Source organism: Kryptolebias marmoratus, linkage group LG11 (genome assembly GCF_001649575.2).
Source record: "Kryptolebias marmoratus isolate JLee-2015 linkage group LG11, ASM164957v2, whole genome shotgun sequence".
In the NCBI taxonomy this organism is placed as follows: domain Eukaryota; kingdom Metazoa; phylum Chordata; class Actinopteri; order Cyprinodontiformes; family Rivulidae; genus Kryptolebias; species Kryptolebias marmoratus.
This window is the reverse complement of record NC_051440.1, coordinates 25,925,078-25,940,088: the sequence shown is the minus strand read 5'-3', so window position 1 is coordinate 25,940,088 and position 15,011 is coordinate 25,925,078. Positions and strand designations below refer to the sequence as shown.

The following is a 15,011-nucleotide window of genomic DNA, read 5'->3' as shown; positions in this document are numbered from 1 at the left end:
GGGGGGTGAGGGTTTGTGGTGTTGGGAGGAGAGACACAGACTTCTGTTTGCTCTGAGCGTGGGGGAGTAGGTGAGTCAGGGGTACGCCCTGAGCCTGGCACTGCATGAAAGACCTCAGTGTGCCCCCAGCCTGCCTCTGAACATGCTGTGTCACGGTGGGGGTGCAGGGTGGGGGGGGACGTGTGTTACACATGCTGCAGCTCATCAGGAACACATACATCTATTAGTTTTGTAAGAATTTAATGTTTTACTTCATAAAAAATCTTTTGCAGCAAACAAACATTTTTTAAACAGCTTATATGGAAATAAAACATGGACAAATGTATTGGTACCCTTCCACAATAATCAAAAAACTAATAAAAGTTTAATGGCATCCTTATTGTTTATTTCATATTTAACAGATGGCAAATTTGTTTTTTTGATTATTGGTGGTTAGCGCTGTTGCTTCACAGCAAGAAGGTCCTGGGTTCAAACCCCGCGTTGGACCTGAGGGTCCGTGGATTTTCTCCGGGTGCTCCGGTTTCCTCCCTCAGTCTAAAAACATGCATGTTAGGCTGCCTTCAGCTCAGTGGGATTTACCTGGTTAAATTAAGGTTAATAAATAAAAATAAACGAGAATTGCATGGACATAAAAGATGGTACCCATATTTCATATTTCGCTGATAAGGATCTTTGTACTTCAGGTGGTTTGAGCCACTTCTTCTGTCTGAGGTTTGAAGGTTGGCGTTGCCTCACTGCAGTTTTCAGATCTTTTCATAGATGTTTAATACGATTAGGATCTGGGCTCAATGGTTTTGTTTTTCTTAATCATTTTTGATGCTTTTAGCTGTATGATTTGGTCATTACATGAGCTGAGCTGTCTGACTCTGAGCAGTATGTTTCGCTCCAGGATGCCTCGGCAGACGTCAGTGTTTTCCTGCACAGATTCAGGGTTCCCTCTGCCAGCCCCAAAACAAAACCCCCTCCAACTTTCCTTCTGTAAACACAGAGCTGATGTGACTGAAGTTAAAAAGCTCCAGTTTTGTCTCATCAGCCCCAGAAACATGGATTTTGGTGACTTCCTGTCTGGTTTTCCCGCCAACAGTGGAGCCTCCCGGGTCGTCTTCCATCATCATTCACAATCTGACGGATCAGAAAGTGACCTATCTTGACCTTAGAGGTCAGCTTTAATGGTTTCAGATGATTTCTTTGCTCTTTCTTCTACCATCCTCGCTGTCTGATCAACCTGGGGTCGCATTTCCTCTTGCGTCCACATCCAGGGAGGTCGGCTACAGTCCCATGAATGGAGACAGTTTTCTCTGCTCCATGTTCAGTTTGGTGAAAACAACCAAACCAAACTACTGGATTTATAATCTTAAAAACAACAACAACAAAAGCTCAGTCATATGAGAAAGCTGGGGTAAAAATACACAAGAAGCCCCTCCGTGATTGGTTGAATAAGCAGCCATGTTTGTAGGAAATTCCCAGTAATTTGGGGATTTCTTTGAGTCCAGTTTTAAAGTGAGCATCAGCTTCATCGGTCAGACACTAAATCCATGACGAACACCTCATAACCCTGGGTTGTTTTTGTTTCCTGCTTTCTGTGAACGCAGAAATCTCCAGATAAGATCTGAACTCAGCTCTGCTTCACTTTGTGAATCGTTGGAGCTGAAGAAAGCTCAAAGAACCACGATCCTCTGCTCCTGCTCGTTAATCACCTGATATCATTTGTTCCTTCGAAGTGATTCAGCTTGTGAGAAGATAAGTTTTAATGATGCTGATGAGATCAGCCTCATGTCTGAAGCTCAATAAATTACTCCCAGTGAGAGGATTTGATGAGTTTAACAGAAGATGTTCTGGACATCCTGGTGTTAATGTTATCGGAGACCGACCTGAAGGAGACTGAGATATTTATTTCTTTATTTTCTGCTCTGAGTGATTTTAGTTTCCGTGTTTTGTTTCTGTAGCTCCTGAACCCGCAGCACCCTGCAACGCCACAGCTGAAACTCCAAAATGGCAGTCGTGGCAATCCTCCCGCCCCTTCAGACGAACCAGCCTCTCTCTGGGCTCGGGTTTCTGGCACGCCACGGGCCGCCACTCCAGCCGCCGTCTGCTCCGTGCCATCCCCCGCCACGTCGCCCAGATCCTGCAGGCCGACGTTCTGTGGCAGATGGGCCACACCGGTGAGAAACGGGGCTCCTTCCTATAAATTCATTAAATAAAATCAATCTTTGTATTTATTTGAAACCGTTTGTTTTTCCTGGTGCGCAGGTTCTGGTGTGAAGGTGGCGGTTTTTGACACGGGTCTGAGTGAGAAGCATCCTCATTTTAAGAACGTGAAGGAACGGACCAACTGGACCAACGAGAAGACACTGGATGATGGTGAGGAGGGAGAGCATCCGGACGTTTATCACACCTTAGACATTTTTAGGGCCGTCGAAAACAACAGAAACCAGGGGAAGTTCATTTATCTTTATTGTTTTAGCCTCGACTCCACCCAGGGGGGGAAACCAAACATTTTAAGAAGCCCTAAATTATATTTTTCCAAACTGGAAATAACAATCAGAGGATGAGATGAGCCTTATTGTCGGTTTTGCTTAAGAAAAGTTAATTTTGACTTTGGGAAGCAGAGGAAATGATCAAATAGTTTGCACGTGACATCATATAATGACATTTAACAGCTACTTCAGCAGACATGAGCTTATTAAAAAGGTCATTATGGATCTTGTAAACATGAACCGAACTTTGAACCAGTTCTTCTTTCCCAACACTGAACTTTGACCTTTCTGAGCACCTATCAGCTGATTATTGCCTCTGTCTGCAGCTGTTCTCGGCCGCAGCCTTCCAGCTCATCAGGTCCAACACCGTCCGAGTTTCTAACTTCTTCAAACAAATATATTATCAGATAAAAATGTGTTTATTTGGAATCAGTCCGAACGTTTCACTGATACTCGTGTTCAGCAGATTTCTGTTTTTATGTACATTTTTCTGCATCTTTGGGAGGTTTTTAAATGAATGAATTAAATCTTGGCTCGAAGGAAGGTCAGCACACACGGTGACTGGTTCAGAGTGTGTGTCGTCACGTTTGAAGAGTGCTCGTGTTGCTTTCAGGCCTGGGCCACGGGACGTTTGTCGCCGGAGTTATAGCCAGTATGAGGGAGTGTCAGGGCTTCGCTCCGGATTCAGAGCTCCACATCTTCAGAGTGTTCACCAACAACCAGGTACTCACAGTTTACTACTGAGACTTCATTTCACTTCTGCAATCATTTCTGTCTCAGTTTAAGCCCAAACGTGTTCATAGTGCAGTAAAACGCATTTTTGTTCCTCTTTTTAGGTTTCGTACACCTCATGGTTCCTGGATGCCTTCAACTACGCCATCCTGAAGAAGATTGATGTTCTGAACCTCAGCATCGGGGGACCGGACTTCATGGACCATCCTTTTGTGGATAAGGTGATGCAAAGGTTTAACTCTGTTAAGTCAGTCCCTCCAGGATTTCGCGGGCATTTTTTGTGATTGTTGTGGCTAAAATGCCTGATTTAAAAGTTGCGATTTTTTTTTTTACTAAAATCAATAAACAACCATAACTTTTAATAGATAAACCAAAAATACTTCCTAGTTTTGTAAGATAATTCCCAACAAACATCAAAAGGTGCTTTATTTGAGAACCTTGATAGCTTCTAAACTGACATTCATGAGCATTTCTGGATTGTCCCTGGTCTGCAGCTCTCCTCACATGTTTTGCAGACACAAAGTGTTTGTCGATGCGTTTATGTTCCATGATTACACTGCAGGACGTGCAAAACAGCTGCAGCTGGGGAGGAAACTGGTTTGCTGAAATCTTTGTGGGCAAATGTGAAGCATTAGCGCACATTTTGGCTTCGGTCGCTGCTCCTGCACGCTCCCGGCGTTCTGATGTTAACAGGAAGTGACGTCACGTGTCTTCTTCCTGAGTTATTTGGGCTTATTTTGTATTCCACACTACACAAACCCACAAAGAAGAGACTAGACTGCAGAAACGGTGGAGAATCACTTTACAAACGATAAATATTGGGTTAAAGTTGCGGGAAAGTTGCGGTGTTTTGGGCAAAGTTGCGATTTCGCGGTGTTTGCTTGATTTTGTGTTAATAGTTGCGATCGCAACATTGCAAAATCCTGGAGGGTCTGTTAAGTGTTTAACCCAGACTGATGTTTGTCTGAACATAAGAACGATTGTATACGCCTCAATTTCCTCCTGCATGGTTCAACTTTTCACAAAACCCTAAAGAGGCGAGGCGGATCGCCTTTCAGCTCAAACAGGTCAAACCAGGTTTATTAATAATAGGAGCTCAAAAAAACGTCTTCTGTCAAAACAAATCTGTCTTTGGTTACAAAAACATGTCAGCTTTCAAGGTTTTTTTCTGCACGGTGGTCTCGGTGTTTTCTTCAGGGAGTTCCTCAGTTTTTACTCCTCGAACCGTTTGTTTTTTCTCTGTAGCTTCAGCCACTTTCACCACCTTTGAACCCATAAACTCTGTGCATCCAGGCCAGAGGATTCTGGATTTCTGCATGTCAGGTGGAAGAACAAGTTTTAAAAATAAAAATTTCAGCGCAGGTTGCTCCGGTTAGTTTCTCTCTTCTGCAGGCAGAAATGTTGCTTCTCCGTGCTGCTCACTGTTGTTTTACTTGGATTACAAATATTTAATATAATATATTTGGTTATAGAAACACAGAATCAGGCTGTAGCATTCATCATCATCCCTTCAGACATTTTATAAATATCTGCAGGAAATGTTGAAAAGTTTGCATCAGGTCCAAAATATTCAGAGCAAAGTGTGGAAGCCTGAAATGAAAGATGCTTCTTCTTCTCCTTCTTCTGTGACGGCCAGGTGTGGGAACTGACGGCCAACAAGGTGATCATGGTCTCAGCTATCGGCAACGACGGGCCTCTGTACGGGTGAGTTCATCGCTACGCTGCTGTGGTTAAAATGAATTATTTTTAAAGAAATGTGTGAATCTGTAACAGTCTGGTTAATGTTCACTCAGTCGGTGGTAGAAGGATTCACTAAAGATGTTGAATTTTGACCAGAGTTGTTTTCTACTTCTTTAAAATGAAGTCAAACCAGGAAGTGCTTTATAAACAAGTAAACATTATTCTGACTTCCTTCTCACTTAGAGACAAAGATCAGAATAAAAAAAGTTTATTTGTTTCAGCTACAATCACTTTTATTCAAACTGCGTGCTTTTATTTTGTCTTAAAATAGTCTCCATGAAACGTTTTATTCCGTACATTAATGTTGTTGGTTTTCTTTCTTCATAATTAAAGATTTGTCAGTTGAAGAGGATTTAATTTAATCAGAGCTTTGTACTCGTTTGGCTCGGGACAGTCTGGTAATCTGGATCTCTCTTCTTCAGAAAAGCATCAAAATCTTTATATTTCTCCATTTATCTCAAACGCAGGACACAAAATTACATAATATACAGACATTATCTTCCCAGGTGAACGTGTTATCTTACTCTGTTCCTAATTTCCTGTGGGTCTTTGTGACAAAACAGCTGAAAATCCTGATACCTCGGTTATATTTGTAATGTTCGGCCTCCTCTGTGCTAACAAAGGAATGAATGAAAGAAAATGAGACGATCTTGTCTCTCTGATCACCACCTAACAATAACTCTCTTAGTTTGTTTTATAAAAACAGCTTTTTGACTTGCTTTGACCTTGGTGTTATGTCAAAGGATAAGGCACAAAGGTTGTCTTGTACTCGTGAGGAAATAAACTATGATTATAATTGAAAACAAATGCGACTGGTGTTGTCTTTTAGTTGTCTTTGCTGCAGAAAGCGTTACAGCTGCGTTCATCCCCTCTCACCGGTCTCACAGTTGGTGATTGTAGATGCAACAGGACGGGGTGTGAATACAATTTAAATGTAATTAATAATGACTGAGGACTTTAACTACAGGAAGCAGTCTCTCCTCTTTCGTGCCAGAGTTTCCTTGAAAGCCTCAGCTCCTGTTGGGTGTCCCGGCAGTACCTCCTTTAGAAATAAGACCTTAGATTAAGGCAGTGGACAAGGTTTGGGCTGATAAATTAATCCTCAAAAGTCTCTAGTTTTTGGAAAAGGTTCCTGTTCTGAAAGGCAGGTCTCGTTTGTCCACCTCTTACCGCGTTTCAGTGTTTAGGATTTAGTTTCAGTCTAAGCTGCGGTTTCATTCTCCTGCAGGTGAAACTGAAGACGTTTGGAAGAAACTGCTTTCTGTTGATGAACTTGTTTTTTTTTTTGGCCAGCCTCCTTTTATGGCTTCTTTTTTTTTGAAACCATGAAGAACTAGCCTTATGCCCCTTTTACACAAGCTCTAAAGGTCCCAGCTCCACTCTACTCGGCTCGCTTTGCACGCGTTTCCATCTGCATTTTTTTGAGGCCGGCCCTGCTTCTTTGGTCCCTGCTTCAGAGTAGGGCCAGCTGGGCCGGCCCTGCTTCGTGGGCGGCGCAAGCTTAGCTCCTGTTCACTCATTGGTCGTGGGTGTGGCCAGATGCAAACATAAAGAGCGAAGGTAGAAATATAAACAACAGCGTTAGCTTACCCTGCAACGTTTAGCCGTCTGTCCCCCAGCTGAAGGCCTGTAAAGCCTGAAATCTCCGGCGGATAACAGCCGTCCTACTCGTAGCCCTCCGGAGGCATTCTTTATCGAGCCGAGCCGAGTAGAGCGGAGTAGAGCCGGACTTCTGAATTAGAGCCGGTGTAAAAGGGGCAATAGTTCTGGTCCTGAAGTAGCCCTGGAACCAATTGGGTCAAAAAGGAGGACGAGTTCCCAGTTTAGTTCCTGACTTTAAATCCTCAGCTTATGGAAGCTTCTGGTCAAAACAATCTCATTGTTCCACCTCATATCTCAGTGACGTCACTGCTGATGCAAATAAATACTTTATTTTATTTGTAAAGTTGTTGTTTAATGTGTCCGCCCTTTCAATGACACTTAATGAAATATTTAACCTGAATAATTCCCAATAAGCCTGATTTCACCACCTGACAGACGACACCAACAACAAGCTTTTTATTTTTTATTATATATAGTAAAACTAATCATGCAATGGTTTTTTTGTTTTGTTTTTAGCACCCTGAACAATCCAGCAGACCAGATGGATGTGATCGGAGTCGGAGGCATCGACTTTGAGGACAACATTGCTCGATTTTCCTCCAGAGGAATGACCACCTGGGTGAGTCGGAGCATCAGTCCTCAGCTTACTGAGGTGATATAATAATAATAATAATAATCAACCGTCACCAACATCCTGTCAGGTCGTTACTGTGGAAACCTTCAGACATCTGATGTGGGATTCAGTTTCTGACTCATCTAATTTCTTGGATTCCCGTCATAAAGAGATGCTTGTTCCCTCAGCTTTGATATGCATGCTCCAAATCCATAAACATTACATGTTTTTGATCATATTTTTTTTAGTTCTTCCTGTGTTTGTTGTTGTTTTGGACATCCCATTTCGAGTGATATCTTGCAGCACGAAATCTGAAACGATTATTAATAACGTTCTGGTCTGTTCGTGTCCCCTCTCTGTGCAGGAGCTGCCGGGCGGGTACGGCAGAGTGAAGCCCGATATCGTCACCTACGGTTCCGGCGTCCGGGGCTCAGGATTGAAGGAGGGGTGTCGCTCTTTGTCTGGGACCAGCGTGGCCTCTCCTGTGGTCGCTGGCGCCGTCACGCTTCTGGCCAGGTCCGTTTTCAGAAACTAGGTTCTCCTTTTACTGCAAGAGTGAAGGATAATTCAGTTTTATTTTTATTATTATTGGTCAGAGTAATTCTGCCTGAAGTCTGACAGCATGTAGAAGTTGTCCTCAAGCACCAATCAGTGGTTTTACTCCTCGTCAGTCAGAATCACATCCCTCTCTTGTTGCAGAGCTGTAACTGAGCCGATTTGTCAGCTCACGTTGCTGGTAAACTCATCACGCCACCTTTGTTGACAGCAGGCTTCACTTCCTGCTCCAACACAATCACAGCATCACAAAAACCTTCTTCTCTCGTCTTTCCTCCACTCCTGTTCTGAAACACACAATAACTGCGGCTGTTCTGTTGGGTCCCGCAGCACCGTCCTGAACCGCGAGCTGGTGAACCCCGCCTCCATGAAGCAGGCTCTGATCGCCTCGGCCCGCAGGCTGCCCGGGGTCAACATGTTCGAGCAGGGCCATGGGAAACTGGACCTGATCAGAGCCTATCAGATCCTCAACAGCTACAGACCTCAGGCCAGGTGAGGGAAGCCTGTAGAGATCTGAACAGAAACCAGCAGTAAATAATAATAAATAAACTCATCCAGAAGTGAAGGAAACCAGCCTGATGTTGTCACAGCGCTGACCGAGGAGCAGAAAACAGGAGAAACAAAACTTCAGTGTCTACAGTCTCAGAAAGGGATATTCTGGCCATTCTGGATAAATTATGAAGAGTTAATACCTTACCTGCTGTAGATAGCTCCTTAAACAACCTCTGTTTGAAGAAATAGTTTATTTCTGACAGGATTGAGGTGCTAACAGCTCCTCTGAAACATTTATTAACAACAGATTTATACTTTTATTCACACACTTGATGTTGGTTTCCTTTCTGACGCTTCAGACTGGGTCTTAACAAATTCACCACAAGTTTCCCAAAGGAAAAATGAGCTCCAAACAAATATATTTGGGAATGTGAAGGATTTATGTAAGACCGTTTCTCACCCAGACTTGTGTAACTATCCTTTAATTGTTTTTGCAAATCTTGCAGCGAGTTGCACAATACAGTTTTTGTTTTTTTCTGGTTTTATTTGCATTCAGAGCATGTATTTATTCCAGATGAGCTTTAATGGTTTACATAAATCTGTTGGGATGTTCTTTAATCTGCAGCCTTTCTCCGAGCTACATCGACCTGACGGAGTGTCCGTACATGTGGCCTTACTGCTCCCAGCCCATCTACTACGGAGGAATGCCCACCATCGTCAACGTCACCATCCTCAACGGCATGGGAGTCACCGGTAGGATTGTTGACAAGGTGAGCTGTCATCCTGTCAGTTAAAGAGGCGATGAGATGTCTCAGACTCTGATTTATTCTCATTCAAACCACTTGATGTGAGAAAAACAGTTTCTTAGGTCTCAGTGTTTGCAGCGGAGCTACTAAACATAAATAAAATATTGGAAGAAAACAGAATGACTAGAAGTATAAAACAGAATACACTAAAATAATGTCTTATGTTGCACAATATAAGGGTTGATTTATGCCCACTGAGTGATTTAAAACACTCTGACTGGGCTTTAATCTGCGAGAGAGTTACAAAAATATGTTGAAACGTTCTCGAGTCGTAGGGCCTCAATCTTTAACATGTTGAAAATAGAAACTTAGTTTCTGTGAGTCAGAAAGTGAGACATGAAATGTGAGACAACAGAGTTGTGACAAAAATAAACAGCAATCAAATTAAGACAAAGTAAGTACGACGCTTGTGGCAAAATTCTGCTGGGTTCAAGACTGGCTGCAACTTTTTGCAACTTTGCCCAAAAGACTGCAACTTTCCCGCAACTTTAACCCAATATTTATTGTTTCTGAAGTGATTCGCCACCATTTCTGTGGTCGAGTCTCTTCTTTGTGGGTTTGTGTAGCGTGGAATACAAAATAACCCCAAATAACTCAGGAAGAAGACACGTGACGTCACTTCCTGTTAACATCAGAATGCCGGGAGCGTGCAGGAGCAGCGACCGAAGCCAAAATGTGCGCTAATGCTTCACATTTGCCCACAAAGATTTCAGCAAACCAGTTTCCTCCCCAGCTGCAGCTGTTTTGCACGTCCTGCAGTGTAATCATGGAACATAAACGCATCGACAAACACTTTGTGTCTGCAAAACATGTGAGGAGAGCTGCAGACCAGGGACGATCCAGAAATGCTCATGAATGTCAGTTTAGAAGCTATCAAAGTTCTCAAATAAAGCACCTTTTGTTGGTAATTATCTTACAAAGTAAAGTATTTTTGGTTTATCTATTAAAAGTTATGGTTGTTTATTGATTTTAGTAAAAAAAAAAATTGCAACTTTTAGGAAAATGCCCCGCGAAATCCTGGAGGGACTGATAAATACTGTTTACCAACTAATCACAGCCTAGTGAGATACCTTCTGTCTGTAGGTGCACAAACCTTCACAAACCATTTCAGTGTGATTCCAAGAGGAAGTTTGTGTCTCCACCTGTAGGTTTAATTAGCTGCAAACTGTGAGAAGCTTGAAGACAGAAGAGATAATACTGATGTGCATTTTACTGTAGAAACAAATTCAACAACAAATTGATGCTTTTCTGTTTGTTTGCATGAAAATAAGAAAAGTGAGAAGAACCCAATGGATCGCTAAAGGAAAGATTTATTTTTTTGCTTTGATTCCTGAGTGTCAACATTTGATTAATACTGATGCTTGTTTTCTACTAAACTTGTGCAGAAAGTGATTTAACTTTTAAAGTGTGCAACAAAGCTTTGTTCACGTCTTATTCACAGCAAATGATTTATTTTCATTTCAACTGTGCACAAAATGTTGGCGGAGTAAAACCTGAAAGTTTTTGCTTAATTTGGCTGAGATATTCCAGCCAGACATCCAGTTTTTTAAATGCCTTCGAGCTCAGCAGAAACCCTTCTGAGCAGATTTTTATAATTCTTCAGTTTTGGTTGAAGCTTTACTAAGTGCTGCGTTGTTTCCGCTCAGCCCGTCTGGCAGCCGTACCTCCCGCAGAACGGCGACCACATCGACGTGGCCGTGTCTTACTCACCTGTGCTGTGGCCGTGGGCCGGCTACCTGGCCGTGTCCATCTCTGTGGCCAAGAAAGCTGCATCCTGGGAAGGAATCGCTCAGGGTCACGTCATGGTCACGGTGGCGTCGCCTGCAGAGAACGACGTGAGTCTCAACAGAAGCTGATGATGCTGCTTTAATTAAATTATACAACACGTGATATACGCTCACTTGTAGTTAATGCTCTTTAACCAACTGATCCCTCTCCGGTTGTCTGATTTTTGTAGTCGGAGGTGGGAGGGGAGCTGACGTCCACGGTCAAGCTGCCCATTAAGGTGAAAATCGTGCCCACTCCCCCTCGCAGTAAGCGGGTGCTGTGGGACCAGTACCACAACCTCCGGTACCCCCCCGGCTACTTTCCCCGCGACAACCTCCGGATGAAGAACGACCCCCTCGACTGGTGCGTACGTCTGAACGCACCTTTATGGTTTCCCGTTAAAGCTTTCTGAATATTTTCTCCTGTTTCCAGGAACGGGGATCATATCCACACGAACTTCAGAGACATGTACCAGCACCTGAGGAGCATGGGTTACTTTGTTGAAGTTTTGGGAGCGCCCATCACGTGCTTTGATGCCAGCCAGTACGGTACGAGCACCAAGCAATCCGTCTGAGAGGATCTTCGTTTCCCCATTTTAATCTGTAGATTCAGAAAAGGTCCAAAATGTCTTTTTATTGATGACATTCTGGCTTTGTAAAACACTCCTAAAAAGAAAATTCTTTGAATAATGGTGGATTTTAGTTCATTTTAAAGGAGGTATATTATCCAGTTGACATTTCTAAGTGTGTCTTCCTTGTTGGGACCATGTTTCCTGTCAGTCAGCCACATTTAACAAGCCCTCTCTGCTGCTTTTTGTTTCAGAAATGCAAATTACAGGGCAATGCAAACTTTTTTCCTCCTAGATTTTATGAAACATCATTGGGTTTGACTTGGAGTCAGAAAGTCTGGCTCCAGTTAAAATGTATATTTTTACTTTAGGATGCTTCTTGTTTTGTGACTGGGTGTGTTTGAGCGTCGTGGGGCTTTGTGTCCCTGCAGGCACGCTGCTGATGGTGGACAGCGAGGAGGAATATTTCCCTGAAGAGATCACCAAGCTGAGGAGAGACATCGACAACGGTCTGTCTCTCATCATCTTCAGCGACTGGTACAACACCTCCGTGATGAGGAAGGTCAAGTTCTACGATGAAAACACCAGGTACGCAGGGCTCTGAGTGAAGATCGCAGCTCTGATTGTCTTTAAGGAAGAGCAGCAGTTTCTGAATGTTTGAAGTTTAATGTCAGGCTAATTTATTTGCTTTTCCACCGGGGTTGTTTTTTTTTTTTTTGACACCTTGGAGAGGACCAGCATCTGTTTTGGCCGTCCAAGTTTATTCTGAAAGGGTTATAAAGTAGAAACTATGATCCGGGGTTCCCCTCCATGTTGGTCCCTCGGAAACGGTGAAAAAGAAGAAATTAAAAGCTCCCCGGGTTGCAGAATTAGCAGCAGCATCATCTCTGTATCCAAGTTTGGTTTTCAGCTGCAGGACATTAATTCATCACATGTCCCAACCGTGTGGACGCAGTCATTTAAAGCAGCGGCTGGCGTTAGAGCTCATTAAGATGCTTTCTCTGCTTTTAAACACTCTTCTGCTGACTTTTAGCATGAACGGAACAGGAAGTGAGGGAGGTGGGGGGTTTGAATCTTAGTAAAAAACTAATTAAGCAATTCCTGACAAAATTGAAGTGTTTGTGCTTAAAACGCCCGTCCCTAACTGTCATAAACACGATCTCAGTTTTATTAATCGAAGACTCTCGCCTGAGTTTATGTCCTGCATTTCTTTTCACACTTTACAACTGCAGATGCAAAATAAAACTCAGTTTACCAGCAAGTTTTAACTGAAGGGGGGACACACATTTGGAATAAAAACTATCCCGACTTAAAAGTGGGAAATATTTTCTTTCTGAGGTCTTAAAAAATAAACTTTAAATGAAAAATGCAAACAGCTCTGCACCCAGAGCAGGAGGAAGTCCTGCAGAGAAGTTTTCCTGTAATTCTTCTCTTTAATGGATAAGATATTAGAACTGTGTAAACGAGCACCTGATTGATTAATGATCTGTTACCTGGTTAAAGCTTTTATCAGGAGCTTATCGTGTTATAATGATTGGAAGATAAACGGAGCTCTGTTACTCGATGGATCACAGGTTCTCGCTGACTCCGGCCTTATTTATGTGTCCTCGCGCTCTAATAGATCTCATACATCACGATCCTCGGGCTCAGACCTGGCTGGGCTGTTCATTTCCTGCCTGATCTGTTGTTTACAGAGATTTAAAGTCATGAACACAATAAATACAGACTTCATGACTGTAATCTGCCGTTTCCTTTTACTGCCATTTTGTTTCCTTGGACTGTTAGCACCTGTAGATTGTCTTATTGTGAAGGTTTCAGTCTCATAGAAGCTGCTGACGTGTGTGGGATTATACTCTGCTCTGAAATTCATCTTTTCATGCCAGCTTTTAATTTCCTGGAGTTGCATGAAATTCTGACTGTGTTTGGTTCGTTTTTGGGTTGGATCTTTGTTTCTCTTTACTGAATTTGAACGGACGTGGCTGATTTTCTTGCTGCCCACTGCAGGCAGTGGTGGATGCCAGACACAGGGGGCGCTAACGTACCGGCTCTGAACGACCTGATCTCGGTGTGGGGGATGGCTTTCAGCGACGGGCTGTACGAGGGAGACTTCACCCTGGCTGATCATGACAGTGAGATGCTTTCAGAGCTTCCTCTGGTCACACTCAGGGATGTTTGACAGGAAATAAAAAGGTTTTGTGTGTCGGTTTTCTCTCAGTGTACTACGCCTCCGGCTGCAGCATCGCTCGTTTCCCAGAAGATGGGATTGTGATTGCCAAGAACCTGAAGGATCAAGGTACCAGCATCCCTTTTAAAGTATTAAACTCAGCTCAGCGTAGCAGAGTGCTGGCCGGCAGCCATACAGTGTAACAAGCAACGTTTTAATCTGTGTGACAGATAAAACCCTGAGGTGTGTGTCTGTGTGTGTGCAGGGCTGGAAGTGTTAAAGCAGGAGACCGCCGTGGTGGAGGGAGTTCCCATCCTGGGTCTGTACCAAACGCCGTCAGACGGGGGGGGTCGAATCGCTCTGTACGGAGACTCGAACTGTATCGACGACAGCCACAGACAGAAAGGTAACATTTGGATTTGATCTGTTTCCACCCGTCTGGAGCTCGTCACTTACATTTATCTCCCTGTTGTTTCCCCCACAGACTGTTTCTGGCTTCTGGACGCTCTGCTGCAGTACACTTCCTACAGCATGACCCCTCCCAGCCTCAGCCACTCCCACAGCAGGGTAGCGCCCCCCACAGGTGCAGAGAGCCCACTGCCGCAGAGACTGGAAGGTGAGGGTGGAGGTTACTCAGCGCTGGACATCTTTTATGTGTAATCTTTTCTCAAGTCATGTTGTTAACTGATTCAGGTTGTTGTAACACAACAACAAACTGATCAGACCCTCCAGGATTTTGCGATGTTGCGATCGCAGCTATTAACGTAAAATCAAGCGACCTCCGCGAAATCGCAACTTTTTGCAACTTTGCCCAAAACACCGCAACTTTCCCGCAACTTTAACCCAATATTTATTGTTTCTAAAGTGATTCGCCACCGTTTCTGTGGTCTAGTCTCTTCTTTGTGGGTTTGTGTAGCGTGGAATACAAAATAACCCCAAGCTGCATGATGGCTCAGTCTTAAAATGTTGGTTTATTTTAGAAGTTCTCCTTCTGGCCCTGATGGCTCAGGTGGGTTTCATCTGTCCTCAGCTGTCATACCTGTTTTATAATATATATATATATATATATATATATATATATATATATGTGGGGGGTGTTTTCTGTAAAGGGGTAAAAACTAAAGCCTGGTTCTTTAGTCTTCAAAACTTCACCTCAGGTTAGTTTATATCAGTGGTCTCCAATCCTGGTCCTCAGGGCCACCATCCTGCAGGTTTTCCTTGTTCCTCTGCTCCAACACACCTGATCTGAATCAATGGGTGATTAACAGGCTTCTGCAGAACATGAAGAGGAGATTTAACCTCTGAATCAGGTGTGTTGGAGCAGAGAAACAAGGAAAACCTGCAGGATGGTGGCCCAAAATAACCCCAAATAACTCAGGAAGAAGACACGTGACGTCACTTCCTGTTAACATCAGAATGCCGGGAGCGTGCAGGAGCAGCGACCGAAGCCAAAATGTGCGCTAATGCTTCACATTTGCCCACAAAGATTTCAGCA

The 15,011-nt window shown here is 43.5% G+C and overlaps 1 protein-coding gene across 1 annotated transcript in view; it reads left to right on the top strand.

The window, feature by feature from the left end:
- Positions 1-15,011, top strand: part of mbtps1 (membrane-bound transcription factor peptidase, site 1) — a 23,058-nt gene that overhangs the window by 5,520 nt on the left and 2,527 nt on the right. The window contains exons 4-20 of the mRNA XM_017434668.3: positions 1,947-2,162; positions 2,251-2,361; positions 3,091-3,200; positions 3,314-3,430; positions 4,846-4,913; positions 7,068-7,170; positions 7,529-7,680; positions 8,050-8,211; positions 8,837-8,981; positions 10,664-10,852; positions 10,975-11,147; positions 11,217-11,332; positions 11,784-11,940; positions 13,357-13,481; positions 13,568-13,645; positions 13,782-13,922; positions 14,001-14,132. Of these exons, the coding sequence (XP_017290157.1) occupies positions 1,947-2,162; positions 2,251-2,361; positions 3,091-3,200; positions 3,314-3,430; positions 4,846-4,913; positions 7,068-7,170; positions 7,529-7,680; positions 8,050-8,211; positions 8,837-8,981; positions 10,664-10,852; positions 10,975-11,147; positions 11,217-11,332; positions 11,784-11,940; positions 13,357-13,481; positions 13,568-13,645; positions 13,782-13,922; positions 14,001-14,132 (2,295 nt within the window). The remainder of the gene's footprint in view (positions 1-1,946; positions 2,163-2,250; positions 2,362-3,090; positions 3,201-3,313; positions 3,431-4,845; positions 4,914-7,067; positions 7,171-7,528; positions 7,681-8,049; positions 8,212-8,836; positions 8,982-10,663; positions 10,853-10,974; positions 11,148-11,216; positions 11,333-11,783; positions 11,941-13,356; positions 13,482-13,567; positions 13,646-13,781; positions 13,923-14,000; positions 14,133-15,011) is intronic.